This window comes from Lynx rufus, unplaced genomic scaffold, assembly GCF_022079265.1.
Source record: "Lynx rufus isolate CCGP_SWC_20201006 ecotype Redwood Valley unplaced genomic scaffold, mLynRuf1.p SCAF_7, whole genome shotgun sequence".
Taxonomy (NCBI): domain Eukaryota; kingdom Metazoa; phylum Chordata; class Mammalia; order Carnivora; family Felidae; genus Lynx; species Lynx rufus.
The window spans coordinates 68,531,364-68,556,521 of NW_025814889.1; the positions used below are offsets into that span (position 1 = coordinate 68,531,364).

Below are 25,158 nucleotides of genomic sequence, written 5' to 3' on the forward strand. Positions count from 1 at the left end.
TTTTTTTAATTCCAATCTAATCACATGACTCATTGAAATAGTGTGAGTTTAGCAACAGGATTAGCTTTCGTTTAAATATAGGAATCAAACAGGGTAGTGAGTTCACATAATGAAAGCATATAATAGAACTGCTTTTTATTTTTTATGCAAACATTAGTTTTCTCAAATATACCTTATTATCTTATGTCATAATAGCTTAAAAAGATTTTACTTAATATCCTTCCATTACTGAATATTTAGTATTACAGTACAGTGCTGTTAAGAATGTGAAAGCACATTGAAGCTGTATGCTTTACAAATATATAGTGTTTAAATTATATTATTTTACTATAATTTTATTTTTTCTCACTAGAAAATTACTCATGGGGGAAGGGGAAGGAAGGAATGGGCATTTATATTTTGCAGGTCTTTTGATTTAGGTTTGGGAAATTTCTAAGTGGTAAACCACATATACACTTTGGCTAATGTGCCATAATGGCCCGTATGATAGCTCAAGAAAAATTTATTACTACCTTCACTATACACACACATTTATTCTCTCCTTACTTCAAATATTTTTAAAAAGTATTTATAAATAATACCATAGTATTTCTTTATCTCCTTTCTCAGAAGAATTCTATTTAGTAAGGCACTATGAGGAACTAGGCCAACTACAAAGGGTACAGTTTCCAAGACCATCTTCATTTCTTAAATGAACTACAAGTTCCAGGGGTTGCCAAAACCACCCTCAGTTTTGATTTGCTGGAAGGGACTCACAGAACTTCCTGAATGCTAGTATACTTATGGTCAGTTTGTTATAGGAATACAAATTAAAATAAGCCAATGGAAGAAGTGCATAGGGCAGAGTCCAGGAAAAATACGAAATACAAAACTTCCATTGTTCTCTCTCTGTAGAGTCAAGATGCTTTACTTTATCAGTCTACGTGTGTGGCGGTGTGCACAGAGTATTGCCAACCAGGGTAGCTCACCTGAGCTTTCGTATCCAGAGATTTTACTGGGGCTTAACCATGTAGGCATGTTTGATTGACCATATGGTTAATGTCAGTCTTAAGATTGGACTGATACCACATGACCAAAGCCACTACCTAAGTCACTAGACAGTGTTAGACCCTAAGTCTAAAAGTATACAGGTGTCTCTAACACCCACTCTAAATCATGTTGTTAGTCTATCCAGTATCATCCAAGATACCCAAACAGAAAAAGACGATATAGATTACCTTCCAGAGGCTGAGAAAATAACAGACCTCTCTTCCGACAAGGCCAGATTCTTTATAACACATATAAGTGGTTGGAAAACTCAGAGGTTTCCATTCTTATATGTTAACTGCATTTTTTTTCTATAAATTTGTAAGTTAGTGCTAAAACTTTATTTCCTAATAAAATTAGTTTGAAATATATTATTATATATATTGCTCTCATGTATGTGGATAGCAATAGTTGTTCTTAATTTGGTTATTTTATCTTATAATATTATTATCTTACCTGAAGAAGTCATACAAAATTACTAATAGAATTTAATAAAAACATTTTACATAATATTTAATAATTCATTTGTGTAATATTTGTTGAATTTCCCCTGTACGTCAGATATAATTAATTTGTATATAATAATAAATACGATCTAGTCCCTCCCTCAAAAAATTATCATGTCTCAGTAGAAGACAGCTTTGTACATATATAACATAAGGATGCAATGATGAACAAAACAGGCATGTTTCCTCCTCACATAAAACCTATAGTCCTCCAGGAAAACCAACTTTAATCATACAGTTGTACAAATATTTTATTGCAGTTGAGATGTATTATATGACATAAGGTAAAAGGTGCTGTGACAAAATATAACAAGAGAAAATGGAAAGTGTTGCTTGAGGAAATGAAGTGGTATTGGTGAGTGGAGAGTGTTACTTAGGTGAATGAGGGGGATCACATTCCAGGAGAGGAAACACTATGAAGAACCAGAGATGGGAGAGAACAAGATGCATTTAAGGGCCTAAAAAGGGAAAGTTCTCCTGGAGAGCAGAGTAAGTGAAATGGGGGCACTTGGTAAGCTGCAATATTGGACAGACTCTAGAAAATGGCACCAGATTGGTCATTATAACACATATAGGTTTTATTCCAGGAAGAGGAACATTTTTAAAGCTTTCAATAAGTTGTATTATTACAAAGAGGGGTGATTTGATCACACTTGCATTTTAAAAAGGTCACTCTGGGTACCAAGTAGAGCAGAGAATAGAGTAGAATAAGGGTGGAGGTTGTGATCTAATAGGTCATAGTAGTTCAGTGAGAGATGTGGGTAGCTTAGAAAAAGAAAGAGATAGTAGTAATGGGAGGAATGGATAAATTCAAGAATTTATGATTGAATTATAAGGAAGTTGAAGAAGAGGATTGAAAATGCCCTCAAAGTTTCTGAAAAGTGTGTTGTCCTAGATGATTGGAAATTGAGTGTGTAGGAAAGCTCAAATGCTATTAGAAGTCAAGTAAAATAAGTTGAAGAGGTGGGAACCAGATTAAAATGAATTGAGGATTAAGAGATTTTTAAAAAATGGGGAAAAAAAACTAAGAACAGAAATTCAGGTTTTAAAGAATAGATATTATTCAATCCAAGCAACCGTAGTAGAATTAAGCAGATTAACATGAAGAAAGAAGAATAATTCTCTGTTTCCAGGGGAAAACAGAGAGAAGTAAGAGACGGGAGCAGGAGTGCATGCCAGCAAGATGGCAGGGCACTGGGAAAGGTAAAATCACTGTGAAATCCCCAGTAAAAATATGGCCAACAGGACTTTTAAGAATAGAAATATGTAGTGAATGATCATTTTTAATGTTGATATGCCCCACCCTGTGGGATACAACCAATTCCATCATCTTCAATTCAGTAAACCCACCTTACTAGAGAGTACCTTGTGTTACTAGGTTGTATGACAAAATAGAGAAAGAGCTAAATTTCTTGTATGGTGTTCCTTGGTGGCACCAAAATAACTAAAAAATATAGCAGGAGGAAAATACTCTCCTACCCTAAGAATTTTCAGAAATCTTGGAAGCTGGATTTTTAGTCAATCTAGACCTCAGGGCACAAGAAGACCCCCAACTGACATTAAATTGTGTAACCTTTATCTTCATTTTTACTAAGACTGGTTACTGTCAAGGAACAATGTGTGTGGCCACTGACAAGTTCTTTATATGGAGATAGTAGTGATCCCATTATAACCAACTGAGCCAATGTGCTCAGATTATAACTAGTGATTACAAGCATACCTTGTTTTATTGCACTTCATGGCTATTTGTAGATAATGTGTTTTTAAAGATTGAAAGTTTGTGGCAACCCTATGTTGAACAAGTCTGTCAGCACTGTTTTTCCAATAGCATTTCCTTCCTTTGTGTCCCTGTGTCATATTTTGATAATTCTCACAATATTTCAAACTTTCATTATTATTATATTTGTTATGGTCATCTGTGATCAGTGATCTTTGATGCTACTCTTGTCATTGTTTTTGAATGCCATGAATTGTACCTATATGAAACAGTGAACTTAGTAAATGTTGTGTGTGTTCTGACTGTGGTTGGCCTACCCTATTACCTGACATACAACAATATTGAAATCAGGCCAATAACCCTACAATGCCCACTAAGTATTTGAGTAAAAGAAAGAGTTTCATATCTCTCACTTTATATATATATGCATACACACACACACACACACACATACATATATGACAGGGCACAAGTGAATGAAGGGCAGAGAGAGAGAGAGAGAGAGAGAAGGAGAGAGAATCTCACAAAGGGAAGAGAGAGAGACAGAAAGAGGGAGGGAGAGACAGAGAAGCAGGGCCCACCCAAAGCGAGGCTCGTGCTCACCTGATGCCGGGCTTGAATTCACGAATCGTGAGATCCTAACCCGAGCCGAGGTCAACATCTCTCTTTCAATCAAATGCTAGAAATCATTAAGCTTAGAGAGGAAGGCATGTCGAAAGCCACGACAGGCCTAAATCTAGGACTCTTGTGTCAAACAATTAACCAAGTTGTGAATACAAAGGAAAAGTTTTTGAAGGACATTAAAAGTTCTACTCCAGTGAACACATGAAGGATAAGAAAGCAGAACAGCCTTATTGCTGGTAAGGAGAAAGGTTTAGTGGTCTGGATAGAAGATCAAACCAGCCAAAACATTCCCTTAAACCAGAGCCTAATCCAGAGCAAGATCCAGACTCTATTCAATTCTCTGAGGGCTGAGAGAGATGAGGAAGCTGCAGAGGAAAAGTTGACGCTAGCACACATTGTTTCGTGAGGCGTGAAGGAAGAAGCCATCCCCACAACATAACAATGCAACGTGAAGCAGCAGGTGCTGGTGGAGAAGCAGCAACAAGATGCTCTAGCTAAGACCATTAATGAAGGTGGCTACACTAAACAATACATTTTCAAATCTAGCCTTATACTAGAAGATACCATCTAGGACTTTCATAGCTAGAGAAAAGTCAATGCCTGCCTTCACAAATTCAAAGGACTGGCTGACTTTCTTGTGGAGGATTAACGCAACTGGTGACTGTAAGTTGAAGCCAATTCTCATTTACCATTCTGAGAATCCTAGGGCTGGTAAGAGTTATGCAAAATCTACTCTGCCTTTGCTTTATAAATGGAACAGCAAAGCCTGGATGACAACACATCTGTTGACAATATGATTTACTGAATATTTTAAGCCCACTGTTGAAACCTATTGATCATAAAAAAGTGACTTCTTTCAAAATAATAGTGCCCATTGACAGTGCACCTCGTCACCAAAGAGACTTGATAGAGATGTACAGCAAGGTTAATGTTGTGTTCATGCCTGCTAACACAACATCTATTCTGCAGCCCATGGATCAAGATGCAATTTCAACTTTCAAGTCTATTATTCCTTTCAAGTTATAATTAAAGTGTAACTGACATACAATGTCTTATTACTTTCAGACGTATAACACAGTAATTCAACACATTCTGTACATTACTCTGTGCTCACCCCAATAAGCATAGTCACTGTACATCATTACAAATTATTGTCTATATTCTCCACACTGTACTTTTTATCTCCATGGCTTGTGATTTTAAAACTGGAAGTTTGTACCTCTTAATTCCCTTCACCTATTTTGCCCATTCCCCCACCAGCCTCCCTTCTGGTAACCACCATATTGTTCTCTGTATTTGAGTTTGGTTGGTTTGTTCATTTATTTTGGGTTTTCTTGTTAGATTTCATATGTAGTAAATACTATGGTATTTGTCTTTCTCTGACTTATTTCATTTTGAATAATATGTCCAAGTTGTAGTAAATTACAAGATTTCCTTCATTTTTGTGACTCATATTCCGGTGTGTGGTGTGTGGTGTGTGTGTGTGTGTGTGTGTGTGTGTGTGTGTGTGTGTGTATGTGTGTGTGTGTGTACCACATCTTCTTTATCCACTCATCTATCAGCGGACACTTGGGCTGGTTCCATATCATGGCTATTGTAAATAATGCTGCAGTAAACATATAGGTACATATATCTTTTAAAATTAGTGTTTTCATTTCAAGTCTTATTACTTAAGAACTACATTTTATAAAGCTATAGCTGCCATAGATAGTGATTTCTCTGATGGATCTGGACAAAGAAAACTGAAAAACTTCTGAAAAGGATTCACAGTTTTACATGCCAGTAAGAACATTTGAAATTCATGGAAAGGTGCCAAAGTATTGACACGAACAGGGTTTTGAAAGAATTTGTTTCTAACCCTCATGGATGACTTTGAGGGGTTCAAGACTTCAGTGGAGGAAGTAACTGTAGATATTGTGGAAAGAGCAAGAGAACTAGAATTAGAAGTGAAGCTTAAGGATTTGACTGAATTGCTGCAATCTTATAATGAAACTTGAGCAGATGAGGAGTTTCTTCTTATGGATGGGCAAAGAACATGTTTTCTTGAGATGGAATCTATTCCTGGTGAAGATGCTGTGAAAATTGTTGAAATGACAACAAAGGATTTAGAATATTAAATCAACTTAGTTGATAAAGCACGGGCAGGGACTGGATGAACTCCCATTTTGAAAGAAGTTGAGTTGTGGGTAAATGCTATCAAACAACATCATATGCTACAGAGAAATCTTTAATGAAAGGAAGAGTCAATCTATGGGGCAAGCTTCACTGTTGTCTTATTTTAAGAAATTGTGGGTACCTGAGTGGCTTAGTCAGTTAAGCATCCAACTTCAGCTCAGGTCATGATTTCATAGTTCATAGGTTTGAGCCACATATCGGACTTTGTGCTGACAGTAAGGAGCCTGCTTGGGAATCTTTTTCTGTCTCTCTCTTTCTCTCTCTGCCCCTCCCCTGCTCTCTATCTCTCCCTCTCAGAATAAATATTTTAAAAAATTAAAAAAAAAAAAGAAATTGCCACAGCCACCCCAAACTTCAACAACCACCATCCTGATCAGTCAGCAAGCATCAGTAAGGGAACTCCCTCCCCCAGCAAAAGATTATGATTTGCTGACAGCTCATATGATGGTTAGCATTTTTTTGCAATAATGTATTTTTAAATTAAGGTATGTATATTGCTTTTTTAGACATAATGTCATCACACACTGAATAGACTATACAGTATAAACATAACTTTTATATGCACTGGGAAGTAAAAAAAAAAAATCATTTGACTTTCTCTATGGTGGTGGTCTGGAACTAAACCTGCAATATCTTCAAGGTATGCCTGCATTCCTAATCTCATTAACTAAACAAGTATAGCAAACCAGAATACTTTCCAAAACCAGAAGGAAATTAACATATGAAAGGGCCATTTGCAAAACCCATGGTGAAATAGAGCCTTCATTCCACAGTCATTAAAAAACCAAAATTTAAAAATGTGTAGGTCTATCATATAAAAATTATCCTCATTTATTTTCTCAGACATTAACCTAATCACCAATTTTTCATCTTTTAAGATAGCTGGATATTTGTGATTAGAATAGTAAATCAATATATTTGGTTCTTGAGAAAATGAAATATCTACTTAACAACTGAGTTTTCCAAATTTTTCTCTAAATGAATAGCTTGGAGATAATGAGCATGCTCCCACTATGCAACAAGCTCAGTGACCTTGGTTAAATTACTTAGCTACTCTAAGTCTCACTTGTATCTTCAATAAAATGGACAGAATAGGACCTATCTCATAGGACTGTTGTCAGAAGAGAATTGAATGAGATTTTATACACTCACGCACACGCGCGCGCGCGCACACACACACACACACACACACACACACACACTTCCATACTTGCGTAGCCCAGCACCTCATACAGAGTAGGCATTCAATAAATATTAACTATTTTTAGAAATTGCATTGAGATGGTGCCTTATCTCTCACAAGCAAGACTCCCTCAGCCTTCTTCAAAACATATATATTGATCAGTCAAATGCTAAGAATAGAGCAGTGACAAAACAAAATTCTTTGCCTACATGGAGCTTATGTTTTGACCTAAATGGAAAATATTAGAATAGTCCATTTTGACAGTTTCTACACACTTTTAGTATCTTTGTGTAATTAACCTTAGTACATCTTGAAGTTAATCAATTAGATTGGCTTTGCAAAACCAAATTAATAATTCTTCTTAGCCTTCTACCATTTAGTTATCCTCATTGACACTTACAATGAAGAGGTTTAGACTTTATCATTTATCATTTAAAGATATCAATGAAATATTTTATCTCTGTATGGCATTCTGATAATACAAATAATAGAATGTTAAAGATATTAGGACTAAAAGGATCTCACAGGGGCACCTGGGTAGCTCAGTCAGTGAAGCGTCCGACTTCAGCTCAGGTCATGATCTCTCGGTTTCTGAGTTTGAGCCCCGCATCCGGCTCTGACAGCTCAAAGCCTGGAGCCTGCTTCATATTCTGTGTCTCCTCCTCTCCCTGTCCCTCCCATGCTCATGCTCTGTCTCTCTGTCTCTCAATAATAAATAAATGTTAAAAAAAACAAGGATCTTATACAATTCACTCACTTTATTTATCTCTTGAGATACCAAAGTCTAGACTTTAAGTAACCTAAGTAAAGACAGAATTGTCATTAAAAGACATAGGACAGTGTTAGCATATCTAAAAGATATACCTTTTCATGGTACTCATTTTGTTAGGGAGAAAATGTACCTCTTGAATCCTAAATGCCATAAAATTGGTGAAGATTATACTGACGTGAATGACTGCTGTCTTTGCTAACAGCTGGATTCCAATGGAGAACTGCTCATCCGAAATGCCCAGCTGAAGCATGCTGGGAGATACACGTGCACTGCTCAGACAATCGTGGACAATTCTTCAGCTTCAGCTGATCTTGTTGTGCGAGGTAAGAGTTTCAACATTTTAAAATTATGAAACCAAAGGTATTTGACTTGCATAACTATGTATAATCTTCTGGTCACTCTGGTATGAATTCTTATATATTTAGAGTCTTGGTCCTTGAGAACAGCTCCTCATCCATGCTTAAGAATGATTTTTGCTAGACAAGTAGTAAACAACACTGATTTTGTTTGTTTTACTAACTACATGTCTTCTAGAAACTTACACCACATACCTCCTACTAAATGTTTGTGCTTTTAAACTCAGTATTTACCAGAAGTTCTCAGTTTCTGCTAATACTTTTCGTGTGTTGAGAATAGTGTTTCCATTTTTATTTTTTATGGAAAAAGCATACTGATACTGTTTACTATAACTTCAAGTGTTACGTATTTATTACCGTAATCTTAGAATAAGAAGTTAATTTATACATGCATCATGTTTCTATTTGTTGCTAGCTTTCAAAGCAGTGTTTTTGTTCTTATATATAATTGAGAATGTGCTGGAATATGCCCTTTTTGAAAATACAGCTCCTTTGATACTGGTCTTTGCTGTATAGGTGTAAGGCCATCTCAAAACATCATTCATTGGCTCTTCCCTCACCGCCTACAGAATAAAGACCACTCCTTTTAACTAAGCACCAAGAAGGTCCATGTATTGACCTCAGCCTGTTTAGCTTTAATTTCTTACCATTCTACGTAACCAACTCCAGTGTCCCACCAGTCTACAAAAATATCCTAGGATTTCCAGCTGTGTTCCTTGGTTCACAACATTGCTTCCATTTCCTGTAGTCGTTATTTGTTGCCCAAGTCTTAAGCCATCCTTCAAGGCTAGGCTCAAGTATTACCAAATTAATGAGTCCTTTCCTGATGTCACCAACATAAGCCCTTCTCTTCTAAACTTTCATAACACTTACTACTTTCTATAATGCATTTTATAGCAATCTGTGCATATGAGTTATCTTCTCTACTGGATTGTGAAATTCACATATGTATTTTTTATTAATCCTTAAGTGAGTTGCAGAATTCCATTTCATATTTTCATAGCTCTCTTTTTCTCTCTCAGTGTCATGTTAACATTTTAATTTTATTCTTTTTTATGTTAAAGTTTTTATGTTTTCATATTTCATCTACTAGAAATACTTATTGACTAATATTTATTGCACACTTGTTCAGACACTTTTTGCACAATCAAACAAATATTTAGTAAATGACATGAGATATGTGGTTTGTCTTCATACCCTTTCTGGATCATTATAGTTTCATTCAACCTCATACATCTCCCGTATTTCCCTCTAGAGCAATGGTAATATGGAGTCCCCAAGTCATACTGGGGAAATGCTGAGAAGACTTATAGTCCAGTTAACATATTCTCCAATGGAGTAATAGAAGTCCAGCTGAAGTTCATATCCAAATGAACTTAGACATTCATTCCATACATCTCTTATACTAACTTGAAGAAAGTGCATTTAAATTCTGTATTTCCATTAAAAGTATTTTATGATCTGGGACATCTAGCATTCAAGAGTTATCAGAGAGAGAGAGAGACTAGTTCCCTGTATTTTCCAGTCAGACTACTAGCTGTTAAGCCTTTTTTAGCAATAGCCTATGTATGTATTTAATGGAAATTGCTTGCATATTAACAGATTTAGCATTAATGTTACAAAAGGGGTTATGTTACAACGCTTGTACAGCAGTGTTTTTATATAATTAGAGTATGGTAAATTCCCAGTATTTAGAAGGAAGAAGAAGTTTGGCAAATGCAATCAGGGTATTAATGGTATTATCCACACATACTTAGGTAATTAATAATCATCATAATGTATGTTTTTTATAGAGGTAAAACAAATAAAAGGAAGCTATTACAGGTATTGTTTGGAAATATAAAGGTTTTTCTGTAAGCTTTTTAGTTCCAGAGAAAATACTTCAAATCAATAGAACCTGGCAAGTGCACTCAGTAGAAACACAATAGAACATTTTAAGCCCCTAAACTATAGCAGGATATTAAAAAACAACCATATAGGCAGATAAAAAGTATTGCTTAGTACTGTTAAAAGTCTGCATGTTATAATCATTCTCCAAACTTTATTTCTATTAATATAAAAGCTATTCAATTTATGTCAAGAGAAGTTTGCTATTAAAAAAGCCAATATTTGCATAGCTTGTGCCACAAAATGTATACAAATTAAACCTTCAAATATGCTTTATATACTAAGTCATGGGATATAAAATTAAACAGTTCTTTTAAATTTATTATAGTAACGGTGAGTAATATATAAGAAAATATAGCATGCCTCAAGTAATATTATTATTGGTCCATTTATCCATTTAATTTATTTTCTCATCTAGTCCAGGAAATCATAATCTGGAGTCCATAGACAGGATTCAAGGGGTCCCATGGACTTCCTGAAATTGTATGCAAAATTTCATGTGTGTGTATGGCATTTATAATTGTATATTGTGGATTTATAATTTTATCAGATTTCCAATGCTGGCAGTGGCCCAAAAGACCATTTTTGGCCCAAAGGCCAAGAAGCTTAATCTGTTTTTCTTTCTTTCCCTTTTGTAGATCAAGACTCTCTAAAAAGAGAAACTAAGGGATGATTATTCACTTCATGCCAATAAAAAAAAAATACTAACAAGTTCCACATAGTGAGATCTAGTAGCACATTTAGATTATGAATTGCTTTTGAAAAACTCAATTTTCACTCAACCTTCCAAGAATATATCTGTCTCAAAACATATTGAATATGTTATATATTAGACATTATATATATATGTCTATATATATGTATATATATGTGTATATATATATATAAAAGAATTTGCCAGATTCGAGATGAACTAATTCTAATTCATTTTCAGATGCCAGTGATCTAAACTGCTGATTCTGAAATTAGTGTTAGGAGTGGGGCAGTGAGCAGGTTAGAGAGGAAAGTAATTTCCTCTGATGATCCCTGATAAATTTTTTGGACAATAAAACTAGTTTAGTGTGTAAACTGTTATGCCGTATCAGAAGGCTGAAATGAAAGTAGAAATATTCAGATGTAACTTAGACATTGTGGTTTCTTTTAGCCTATGTTACCTTGAAGGGAACGAATACAAATGAAAATTATTGTTATCACACCGTGTGTGTGTGTGTGTGTGTGTGTGTGTGTGTGTAACCATGGATGGGTGAATGTGGGTATGTTCATAAAGTTTGATGAAAGGAATTTCTATGAGAGAGAAAAATGTGTTTTTGGTTTATATTTTTCGTCATTATTTTAAACTGAGTTTAGAATATAGGCAATGCATTAGTTAAATCTGAGTGCTTCTACATATAAAATGAAATTAAATATAGGAAAAACACAGTCCAAGGAAAATGTAACATTGGATCTGATTTCATGGAGCTTTTTACCCAGAGAAAACTCATCTCCTACCCTTTATCTGTTTAATGTATGATAGGATTGAGAAATAAGGAAAACAATAGCTAATGTGGTCAACTAAAACCAATTTATAGAAAATGGTCTAATAATCAGCTACAAGTCATTGTAACAGTCCTAAATGTTTATGTTTAAAAATGAATAGGACTTCAGGGGTACCTGGGTGGCTCAGTTGGTTAGGCATTCTACTTCGGCTCAGGTCATGATCTCACGGCTCGGCTCATGTATTCAAGCCCACGTCAGGCTCTGTGCTGACAGCTCAGAGCCTAGAGCCTGCTTCAGATTCTCTGTCTCTCCCTCTTTCTGCCCCTCCCCTGCTCACGCTCTGTCTCTCTCTCTTTCTGTCTCTGTCTCAAAAAATAAACATTAAGAAAATTAAAAATGTATAGGACTTCAACTTATTTACCCACTAAATGAGCCAATGGATGCTCAAGGATTAGACCATAAAAGTGGCGCACATTGTCCATTCCTCCAGTTATGCAAACAATTTCAAATCATGGGGTCATACTTACTGTGTGATTTTCACTTTTGATTTCCAAAGTTGCCTTTTATACTACTTCTATCCTTTCACTTTGGATATGTTTCTGCTAGTCTTTGTACAGAATAGAGCTTATTTTTGCACAAGTAACCTTTATTCAAGCAGTATGGGTTTGGAAGCCCTATATATAGAATTCAAGTTGCGCTGATTGAAAGAAATCAAAACTATTTACTTTACTGGCAATATGCTCATTCAGTGTCCTAAAAACTCTTTCATTAAAAGCACCCAAAGTTTTGGATAAATCAGTATACGTTCTTCCTCACAGCCTTGGCAAAGGCAGAAGAATACCCTCTCTAAATAGTGAGCCTTCAAATATGAAATTATGCAAAGAATGACAAACAAGCCATAATGAGAGAGAACCAGGAATTAGACTGATGGACAACAATAGTGTTTAAGTTCAAGATACTTCACATATTCTAATCATTGGAATAGGAATGAGAATAATCCTGCCCATATCTTTAAATAAATAAAAGAACTGGCCAAAATGAGTTTGAAACAAGATACTATAAAAATTAGCGGTTTGGAGGGGGAAAAAACAAGGACAGTTCCTATAAATGATAAATATAATCATTGAAAATAATAAAAACAATAGATTAATCAATAAGTTAAACAATAATTAGAGACAGATCAGGAAAGGATCAGGGAACCTAAGAGGTAGACGTGAGGAAATTAACACATTTCAGCACAGAGAAACAAAAACAAATTATGAAAATGAGATGATGATATTAAGGATCTAATGAGAAAACAGTATTTGTCAAATCAGATGATCAGAAGAACTAATAGATAAAGTAGGAGAGAAAAACCTTTCAAAAAGATAATGACTACAGATTTTTGGAAATTAGTGAGAAATATGGTTTCTCGTTTTTAAGAATCACAATGAAACACAAGAACAATCAATAAAAATAATGAAAATAAAACCCAAGAACATTAAAAATAGATAGAAAATGGTAAGTACAGCAAAAGTGAAAAATACCTTTTTGCAAATGCATAGCAATACATCGACTGCAGACTAATCAGCATCAGCAATAAAAGTCACCAAGTAACTGGGGGGAGTCAGACTTCAAGATGGCCTCCACTCATTTTGCTTTCTGGTATACCAACCCTTATGTAATCCCTTTCACACTAAGGGTTGCTCTATATGCCAACAGGAGTGACAGTGCTGAACACTGTCATAAATCACATCACTTCTTCTCCCTTGGTTCTTGGAACTCTTAATCTGGAGGAAGCCATGTCATGAGGACATTTCAGCATCTTGTAGAGAAGCCTACATGAGGAGGGGATAAGACCTCCTACTGAAAACCAGTATCAATTTCCCAGTCATTCCAGTAACCCATCTAGAAAGCAGATCCTCCAGGCAAGCTTTCAGAAGACTGTAGCCTTGGTCAACATCTTGATCAAGAACTATCCAGCTATGCCGCTAAAAAGTTCTTAGGCCACAGAAGATATGAGAGGCAATGTTTATTACTGTTTTAAGCCACTGGGTTTCGGATAATTTGTTATGCAGCTGTAGATACAACAACAGCCATGGAGTTATGTCTTCAATGTACTAAAGGAAAAGTAAATGTCCACCAAAAAGTGTATATCCAGACAAATTATCGTTGATAATGAGGAAAAATAAAGTTATATTTAGGCAAACAATAACAGAGTTTATCCTCCAAGAAAGTGTTATGTATAAAGGAATGTCTGATGGGTAGAATTCAGGAAGAAGGAAAATAATCCCAGAATAAAGTTCTGAGATGTCAGAAAGCATGGTGAACAAAGAAGCCAGTAAGCATGTGGATAAATGTAAGCAAACTAAGCTAATAAACCAGACTTCAGGATATGCTGCTGTTGTCTAGGTTTGAGGACTAATGAGAATGATAATTTGTCCTCTGATCAAGTTGGTAGTTGCTTTTACTTCAGATTTCTGTTAAAATAACAAATTAGACATATATGAGTATATATGCATATGTGTATATATGTAGATATATATGTACATATCTGTATATATGTAGATACATGCCTTTGTATGTGCATATTTTATATGTTCAAATATAGAGAATGCATGAAAATGATAATCATAAAATATAGGAGGGTGGTTACTTCTGAGGTTGGAGACAGAAGGGGAGGAGGATGTGACCGAAGAGGGAGGGGATCCACAGGAAGCTACATCTTTATAAGTAATGTTTCATTTCTTAAGCCAAGTAGCAAGAACATAAGTAGCCATTTCTTATTTTTTATAAGTTTCCCTAAATGTCAAATATTTGTTAATTAATTTAATAAAAGAGTGTCACAGAGTCACCTGATACCCTCCACTTCCTCACCACCAACCTCAGCAAAGATTCATGAGAGATCTTTGTGTAACCTCTGGGTAGAGTCCCCAAACATGGTTGTACATTAGATTTACCACTATGATTAGAGACACACAATTCTAAGTCCCCTCTTAGAGAAGTTTTTGAGTTAATAGTGCTGGGATGAGTCTAGCAAAGTTGGATTAAAGATTGGCCTGATGAACCATGGTGCATCATCACTGGGCACAAAAAATAACTCCTACAAATATGCCCAAATGATTTTTAACAAAAATGCTAAGTTTTTTCAGTGGAAGAAAGATAGTCTTTCCAATAAATGATGCTGGAACAATTTGGCATTCATAGACCAAAAAGAAAAAAAAAAGAGCCTTGACCTAATCCTCAAACCTTATATAAAATTAACTCCAAGTAAATCATAGACTTAAATGTAAAATGTAAAACTATGGAACTTTCAGGAAAAATCATGAAGATGAAAATGTTCAGCAGTTAGGAGTAAGGTAAGAGTTCTTAGACTTGACACCAAAAGCATAATGTATAAGATGAAAAAGTGATAATGTGGACTTCTTCAAAATTAAAACCTTTTGCTTTGTGAAAGTGTGAAGATAACGAAGAGAAAGCTACTGACTGGGAGGAAATATTTGCAAACTACATGCCTAACAAAAGATTTGTGTACAGAATATGTGAAGAATTCTTAAGACCCTAAAACAACAGTGTGACAAATGACAAAAGACATTAGCAGACATTTCAATGAAGATGATATACAAATGGGAAACAAACACATAATTTTTTTTAGGTTTATTTATTTTGAGAGAGAGAGGGAGCATGTGCAAGCAGGGGAGGGGCAGGAGAGGGGCCCAAGCAGGCTCTGAGCTGTCAGTGCAGAGCCTGATGCAGGGCTCAAAATCTCAAAATGTGAGATCCTGACCTGAGCTGAAACCAAGAGTCAGATGCTTAACCAACTGAGCCACCCAGACACCCCAGGAAATAAACATATAAAAGATGTTGAACATCATTAGCCACTGGGAGAAAGTACATTTAAAACCATAATGGCTTATCACTATATACATATCAGAATGCCTAAAATAAAAAAAAAATAGTGATGTAGAGACAGTGAGTTACTTACACATTGCTGATGAAAATGTGAAATGGGACAGCCACTCTGGACATGAGTATGGCAGTTGGTAGCCATGTGCTTACCATCCAACCCAGTACTCCTGGGCATTTATCTCAGAGACATAAGAACATATGTTCACATAAAAATATATACACAAATGTTCACAACAGCTTTATCCATACTAATCAAAAACTGGAAAAAACACATCTCCTCCAATAGGGGAATGGTTCAACTGTGGTACATGAGTACCATGGAATAATGCTCAAAAATAAAAGGGAAATGATCTATTGATACACACAACTTGGATGTATCTCGGGAGATTTATGCTGAGTGAAGAAAAAGCCAATCTCAAAGGTTACATACTGTGTGATTCCCTTTACATAGCATTCTTAAAATGACAAAATTATAGAGATGGAGAATAGATTATTGATTGGCATGGGTTAGGGAGGGCCGAGAAAAGGAAATAGATATAGCCAGGAAAGGGTGCCACAGAGGATTCTTTTGATGAAATTGTTCTGTAACTGTGATGGTCTATGCATTGTATAAAAAGAAAGTTGCTTAGGACTACAGAAACGTACAGGCACACAAATGAAGACATGTAAAACTAGTGAAATCTGAATAAGGATGATAGATTATAGCAAAGTAAATTTTCCCGTTGTGCTAGTATACTTTAGTGATATGGTGAGGGATGAGCAAAGGAGATACAGAATCTCCCGGCATTATTTTTCACAAATACATGTGAATCTACAATTATCTCAAAACAGGAAGTTTTAAAAATCACTGAACATATAATACACTGAAAGTATAAAGAAAATAAGTATTTATGGGCTCCTTTTTTCAAGGATAGTATAATTTTAGAAGAAGTGGAGTATGGTACACCCAGAGGTAATATTTAAACAAGTGATGGCCACAAACTACCTTCTAAGGAAGTGGGTCCAGTTAGCCTCCAGACCTAGAAGAAAATTAGTGGGCCTGCAGATTTGGGACCAGAGCTGAATTACTGAAAAGCGACAGAGAACTGTATGTGTTTTCTTCTTTCTTCCCCAAAACCCATCTTCATTTTTTTTCCCTATGCATTTCTGTCTTTCCTTGAAATAAACATTAAATATTTTTTGATATTTATTATGGAGGACATCAAATTAATAAAGCAAACCAAAGTGACCAAATGTTCAAACCTGGCTTGGGTTGGCCAAACTCTATTTTTTTTTTTATTAAATTTTTTTTTTCAACATTTATTTATTTTTGGGACAGAGAGAGACAGAGCATGAACGGGGGAGGGGCAGAGAGAGAGGGAGACACAGAATCGGAAACAGGCTCCAGGCTCTGAGCCATCAGCCCAGAGCCTGACGTGGGGCTCGAACTCACGGACCGCGAGATCGTGACCTGGCTGAAGTCGGACGCTTAACCGACTGCGCCACCCAGGCGCCCCAGCCAAACTCTATTTTTAATAAGGCTCCAGATGGTTGTAATAAAGTGGTCTCTAACTGGTATTCAGGAATTATTGTTCCAGGGTATCCATGGAAAATAGTTTGCAAGTAATCCTGTTTTGTTTATCCAATGTATTTTGGGGATAATTTATTTTAGAAATATGTTTCATAAGATAGTAAGGTCCTCTTTTCCTCCAGTGTGTCCTATGCAAACCAAATAGAAGTCAATCAGGGGACAATTGAAAAATGATATTAATGTTTTTCCAGAAGCCACAGAAGGCCAGGAGTGGTATGGGAATGGAGGAGAACAGCCCAGGTGGGGAGAAGAACTAAGGCCTTGAGTTTTTCCCTCACCCTCATCATCATTTTAGCACAACTGGACTTAAACCCTAAGTCCCACTAAGTAAGATGGTTTAGCTTCAAAAGCTCTACAGTTAATCACAGAACTACTCAATCTGACTGTATATCAGCAGTAAAGAAAAAACAAAAACCAAATATGATGAAACATTCCCCAACTAGAGCACTACTATAAAATTTAAGATAACTTTACAAGAGGTTATAATACCATTCTTGGTATTATGATGTTTAAATTTGTTTATAGAAGATTTTAGTGAAAGCTTTTTTTTCCTACCAAGAGAGCATATATAAACTCATTTTAAAATAATATTGTATCAGAGAAGGAGGTAGCTTCAGAATTAACCTTTTAAAACAGATGTGTGCATAGTATAGCCAAAGGGATTTAGAACTCAAACAAATATAAATTTCTTAATATTAAAAAAAAACTTTATAGTTTAAAACTATTCTTAGTTACAAAAAAAGAACCAGTTATTAAACTTCAAATGTTTTTAGACCTCTTAATAAAACTCTGAACTAAGAGAATTGATAAAAATGTCTTCGTTGTTATAATAAATGTTTTACTTCTTAGGTGCCGTAAAAATGTATTTCAGGTCAGCCTCATCAAGCAAGCTTTGGCACACATGAAGAGCCCTGTATGAATGTTCTTTAATGAAAGACACTTCTGAAAAACCTAAGCTCTTCAGCTAAGAGTGTCCTTTAGAGGGAAAGGTTTTCCAGGATTTATTCAGCAGCACTTATGGGAATATTTATGCAGATTGCCAAACCTAAATCCTCTTTCATGAGTGTACTTTTGGACAACATTAAAAAATGGACCATAAAATTAGGTCACAAAGGCAAGAAATTAGGCTTTGACATCCGTGTTTTACCACTTTCCATGGTATTTCTGTTGTTATTATAAATATTCTTGGCATTGCTACCAATTATTAGGAAGACCTTCCTGGCACCCAGCTGAACATAATGTTTGGCACTAAACTTGCCAAAACAGAAAATGCAATGAAGACCATATTTTTCAGATGCCCCGGTTTTTTGTTGTTGTTGTTTTACATCTTAAATACCATGTTAAACAAAATTTCTTAGTGTAAGTCTGAAATTTAAACACAAAAGAAAAAAGACTTTCACTATCTGAAACTTTTGTTTCCTTTTATTTTGGTCAAATTCTCATACCCTGACATATGCTATATAAATTTGGAAATGTTTGGAAAAAAAGGGTAGCTGAAATTCATTTTTATTTAGATGACTAGTGTATGTGTGTGTGTGTGTGTGTGTGTGTGTGTGTGTGTGTGTGTGAAGCTTTCCGCTTTATTCCTAAAGCAGAGTACAGTTGCAGAATGGAAATGGATATGTTAGATGTCATTTTTATTTGATGTAATTCATTGAAGTTTTTATTACTTGGCCTAATGACATGGTTACCAGATTCTTTCTTAAGGAGATCATTTTGGCTGATGACTAACCCACTTTTAAAACCTGCATTGAATAAGTTAAGATAACATAGCCAAATAAATAACCTGATGGAAACTGTCAATGTACATTTTATCTGAATAATATTGCTATATTTTATTTTATTTTATTTTATTTTATTTTATTTTATTTTATTTTATTTTATTTTATTTTATTTTTAACGTTTTTATTTATTTTTGAGAGAGAGAGAGATAGATCACGAGCGGGGGAGGGGCAGAGAGAGAGAGACAGAGACAGAGACAGAGACAGAATCCAAAGCAGGCTCCAGGCTGTGAGCTGTCAGCACAGAGCCCGACGTGGGGCTTGCACTCAAGATCTTCGAGATCATGGCCTGAGCCAAAGTCAGATGCTTAACTGACTGAGCCACCCAGGCGCCCCAGTATTGCTATATTTTAAATCGATGGTTGGCTAGTGGTCTTTTCTACAGGAAATGCTCAGCTCTTTTATATTAGCAGAGTTCATATTAAGAGCATATCCAGGCAAAATTGGTTTTGATGCATTTACTCAGATATTGTTGTTTCAGGTTAGTTAGTACTCTTTCCTTAAAAAATATGGAATACATAAACATTTTCTTTAAGATCAAAAGGCTTTATTGGTTCTGTTATTGTCAAATCATGCATTAATTACATCTTGTTTGCTCTTCACAATAACTACATGAAATCTCTGCAGTTATGTTCAAATTTGAATATACAATTTTAAATTTAATATTAATCCTAGAAGTCATTTAGATAATTCCTATGCCTTCATTTTGTAAATTTGGACTCTAAGAGAGATTTGCCCTGTATTACCATCTGCTTAGTGATAAGCAGTCCAGTTTTGTCATTGTATTAGAGCTTCTTCCAGAGAATACAAATAAATAAAATCTATAGTTAATTTCTAAAACTTCTGTAGCTAATACTTTAAAGCTTTCTATAGTTAATTTGGTGTAGTATCAGAACGATGACCAAGTCCATTCTAGAATTGCTGCTACTAAGTAGTAAAAGTTAGAGATTACAGCTTCTGCTCTTTTCTCTTTCCTTCCCATTGTGTGGCATATGCTAATAAATAGCAGTTAAGGGTTTAACACATTGTGGAAAAAGATAAAACCAAAGACAGTCACTAAAAGAGATTAAACTATTAATTCCTGGGTTATTTGGAATTCTACTTGTATGGCTAACCTAGAGTCCTTGGCTATGAGTAAAAGCAAAAGGAAAGAAAGTCTGCTGTCATGTTAAGATTTGTGGAACTTCTGGTATTAAATCACAATTTAGATTTTTGTGGTATCTGGCATAAATATTCCAATTGTGTTTAAGAAATCCTATATTCAAATTATTATCCAATATGAGACTATGGATTTGTATTCAAAACTATTAAGACATGGCATGCCTAAATGAATTTCAAAGGCCTTTGAAATTAATCAATTTAGTCTCTATAAAATTTGGAAGAACAGACAGAAAAGTTTCCTGTAGTATGTGTACCAAGTTAGGCATACCAATATGCACACACCTTACCACCCCTGCCACCATACGCACTTTTATGAAGACATCCAGAAAAGAGATACACTTATAAAGGCAGAAAGATGTGTCCAGATAATCATAATCAAACCAAAGAGAAGAGTTGAGGTAGTTTTTCAAGTATTTGGGTCAGAAAAACACACATTTACCTCAGATACTTGGATAATTGCCTCTACTTTCCACTTGTGTTGTCCAAGAAAGTTTGCCACAGAGACAGACTAAAGATTCCATCTCATCAGCCCTCACAGGACTGAGACAGGAAAATGGCCCTTGCTGCCCACACTGGCTGGAACAATGACTGACTGGGCGCCATCCTGAGGCATCCTGAGCCCACTTGGCACTAAACCACAGTGATACATCTATTAATAGTGAAAGCCTGCCCAGAAATTAAGCATTCTCCTTTCCATTGAGATCAACAGATTCAAAAGCTGCTAGGGGGCAGATCTCCATAACTGTTACATACTAATACTGAAATAATGAGCTGGAATGTGTATCTGTTTTGAATAAATACAGAATTTAGAGAGTAGCTTGATTGCTTCAAAGTTAGAACTCAGTAGTAGTTCTATTTTTTAAAGCTATTTTTTTAAAGCTCTAGTAAAAATAACAACTCTTCCAATACTACTGAAGTTATAAAGTACACCAATGATTTGAAATTGTATTCCTCAGTGTAAGTTCAATGTAAATTGATGTAAATTCAAGGTGATTTTCAAATATATCAACACATTATGTAATTCATTCAGAATGAGTCATACGATTTTATGCTTTAAGATGGGTCTTGAAATTGATCTAGTGTAACACCTCATTTTACAAATTCAAAAATTAAAACATAATTGTGTAAGAATCATAAACTCATACACAACACCGTAGTACATACACGGATGAAGATTTGGATTACTTCTCTTTTTCCTCAATGGAATGCAATGAGAGACGTTTTCATGGAGGGTTTCTTCTCCTCTTCGTTAATTAATTGTTCCTGACCCTCTTCGTCTCATAATCAAACTGGTCAGCTTTTGGCAAACTGAAACTTACTCTTTGCTACACAGTCTGTCTGTATCCATGGATCCCTTAACAAATAATCAGCAAACTCACTTCTCCTCACTCTGATTCCAGGAGAGAAAGGAGGAAAGCTTTACAGAGCTTAATAGCCATGGTACACTTTTACATGCTCCACTGCAGTGCTGTATAGTAGGCTTTATACAGCTGGTGTATTTACCAATGGTGCCAAATTTATGTGACAATTATGCCAGTTATGTCAAATTATAACAACAGTTCAGACAGAGATAGTTAAAAGTCTTTATGAGCATACATAAGCGACAATTAGTTCATATTTTGAAAATAATTTCAATGTATGTTGGAAGAATATTATGTTTACAACTCCAATCTTCAGGCCATGAAAAACATTATATTATGAATATAAAATAAAAATAAAGATATATAATTATATAATTTAATGTATAATATAGAAGATAGAGTATCATAAAGACATATGGTATTAAAATACATATTACTTACCATATATCATGTAATTCCTATATAAAGATACATAATATTAATTAAAGGCTTATTACTTAACAGGCACTGTTTTAAGTGATGGATACTATTGTTATCCCCAATTTACACATACAAAAATGAGTTCCAATGAGGCTTAAGGTCATACAGCTACTAAGCAGAACGAGATTTGAATCCAAGCAGCCTGACTACAGATGTAACATCTAGCTCATGGCTGGAACACAATATAATGAAACACTAATCCGGATATATTCAATGAGATAAAATAATAAATTTGGAAAATTTAAAAAGTAGGCCTCTTTCTTTATTGGTAAGAACTTTTTATTCCATAGAAAGTCACTGATGCCGATTTTACAATTTTATTTTTGCCCACGATAATTTATAGCTGACCTAATAACAGGGGAAATTATAGTAGTTAAAAAAAAATATATATATATACACACACACACACATATATATAGCTACTCAGCATCATGCAATTATAATAGCAAAAACAATAACTGTAGGAGGTGGCTTTAAAGCTTGATTTTAAAATGTGCTCTTTAGCTTTAAAATTGATTCATTCAAGGGGCACCTGGGTGGCTCAGTCTGTTAAGCCTCTGACTTCAGCTCAGGTCATGATCTTGAGGTCTGTGAGTTTGAACCCTGAGTCAGGCTCTGTGCTGACAGCTCAGAGCCTGGACCCCGCTTGAGATTCTGTGTGTGTGTCTCCTTATCTCTCTGCCCCTCTCCCACTCACGCTCTGTCTCTCACTCTGAAAAATAAATCAACATTAATTTTTTTTAAATAAATAACATTCACCTATTCAAATATTTAAATGTTTTACTTTATAATGGATATGTCTATAGGACTCTCATATAAATTTTATCATGTCATCTTTTTGTTGTATCTTAAAATTGCTGTGCGGTAGTAGTGTAATAACTGGTAATCCCATTTCATAAGCAGAGGGAATTTAAAAAAGGAAAACGAATAATCTTCAGCTCTCACCTTATAAAGCCAGAACGTGGCCAGATACCAGTGCTCTAAATTTACTATATAACTTATTTTACTTCACTTAATGCTTAACTTCCCAACATATAAAAGCCAGATCATATCATTTTTATTTTACATATGTTTCACTGTTGGCATGTGGTTTATTTTATCAAGTTAATTAAATTGTGTACCCAAACCACTCTGAAGTATTGATGATCATTCAAAGTTAGGTTAGAGAGGAAAGTAAAATCTTGATATCATCAAATTAATTAATATATACTCAAAGAGAAAGGAAGAAATGTATTCTGTAACTGACTCTGTAGACTCTCTCTTGATATCCTACAAACCCAGCTGTGGATTTGAACTATGATGCAACCATGTTTCGCATCCTCTCCACTTCCTCCTTAAAGGTAACTACAGGATCCCATACTTGACAGAATACCCCATGTGTTATCTAAATTTGACTTAGGACCTATCATTACATCAGCACAGCAGTGACTTCTGTCTTTCCTCTGCTACTGCACTTTCCCGTTATACTATTTGACTGCCCAGTACACTTACAAGTCAATGCCCATTCTGGCATAAATCCCAAGGCATTTTTTTCCCTAAAAAGTAAAACACTATTTTAATTTCTAATTGTCCAATATTAGCCATCAGTAATGGTCACTGTATGGACACGAGAGGAGGTGAGGAAGCTGGCTGTGTTTCTGTGAATTTCCCAGGGCAGCGAGAATGCCAACTCCTTTGAAAGTGCGTCGGGATGATGCAAGTAAGCTAAGAGTTAGCATGTTGCAGGGACAACCTTGAATCCACTTCATTTTAGAAAAGAAATAATGCACAAACATGTGAGTAGCAAGTAACTCGTGACATGCCAAGATGTAGTGATCCCTTGTATGAGTGTCCCTGAATAGTCGAGGCTCTGTCACACTGAAGAATATAGCTCTAAACTTCAGCTCCTTCCCGTCTTACTGGCTGTCAACACCAGAGCTTGAGCAACTCCACGTGTTCCTGAGAATCTCTCCAGGAGCAATGGACCGTTACTGACAGTAATATGTCAAATCTGTCTGATGTCACCATCTGATATGTTCTTGTGTAAGCTGGTAGCTAAGGTGCCTAAATCAAGGAAATGGAATTCTATTGTACGGCAGTTTAGGGAGACTTGCTGTGTGACTGTGCAGAATCCCCTCTTATCAGACTTAAAACCTCAGGGTTCAGAGAAGCAAACTCTGCTAATATAGCAAAATCTACCAAAACTTTATTTAAAGGCCAGGGAGTGAGGGGAGTGGTGTTTGCACAGAATATATCCAAAATTAATACTTCCAGTTCTCATTGAAAAGATGTAGAAATCTCATGTGTTTAAAGTGACAAGTGAATTTGGCGCCCTTTGCTACCATTTATCATAAGGACAAAATTTGCAATAAGCAGTCAGCAAAAGCGAGTTTTCACATATTATTTGTCATAGTTAAATAGTCACCACCAGAGAGATAATAGTGTGGTAAAGTGGTCTAATTCTAATAATCAAATTATACTTAGTTATGGGTAAGGGAAAGAGGTGGCTGGTCATCCTATAAATTACATGATTTTCTCTAATACTATAGTTAATATATGCATACAATCATTAAAAGATCTACATGATGTGAGGCCTCTGGATGGCTCAGTCAGTTGAGCGCCCAACTCTTGGTTTCAGCTCAGGTAGTGATCTCATAGTTCGTGAATTTGAGCCCTGCATCGGGCTCTGCATTGGCAGTGCGGAGCCTGCTTGGGATTCTCTCCCCTCGCTCTCTGCCCCTACCCCGCTTGCACTCTCTCTCAATCTCACTCTCTCAAAATAAATAAATAAACTTTAAAAAATTAAAAGAAAAAGATCTATATGGTGCACTCTAAAAGGTATGACATTTGGCATGAAGCAAATGTACCTTAGAAAGCCACTCCCACTACTGATTCAGCTGTGGTCTTAGGCTAGTCAGTTAATCACTCTAAGTCTCAGATTCCATATTTATGAAAGAGAATAATAATAGTTACAGTTCACACAATGACCATGGTGATGTTTTATAAACATCTTCCTTCATTTCTTCCCTCTTTGCTATTAATGTATAATGTAGACATAAAAAAATAAATACCATATACCTCAAGACACAAGTTCCCGTGACATCCAGTCCCAAACACCGATTAGCTTTTTAGAATCATTGCTAAGTTCACCCTCAGTATTTTTTTCTTAGTTGTAAGCCTTCAAGCACATGTTTTAGTAAGTAGACTTGCACTTCT

General features: G+C 35.4%; 1 protein-coding gene across 1 annotated transcript in view; it reads left to right on the top strand.

Moving 5' to 3' along the window:
• The window catches only part of CNTN1 (contactin 1), a 168,253-nt gene that overhangs the window by 43,375 nt on the left and 99,720 nt on the right, over window positions 1–25,158 (top strand). The window contains exon 13 of the mRNA XM_047066344.1: window positions 8,206–8,326. Within this exon, the coding sequence (XP_046922300.1) occupies window positions 8,206–8,326 (121 nt within the window). The remainder of the gene's footprint in view (window positions 1–8,205; window positions 8,327–25,158) is intronic.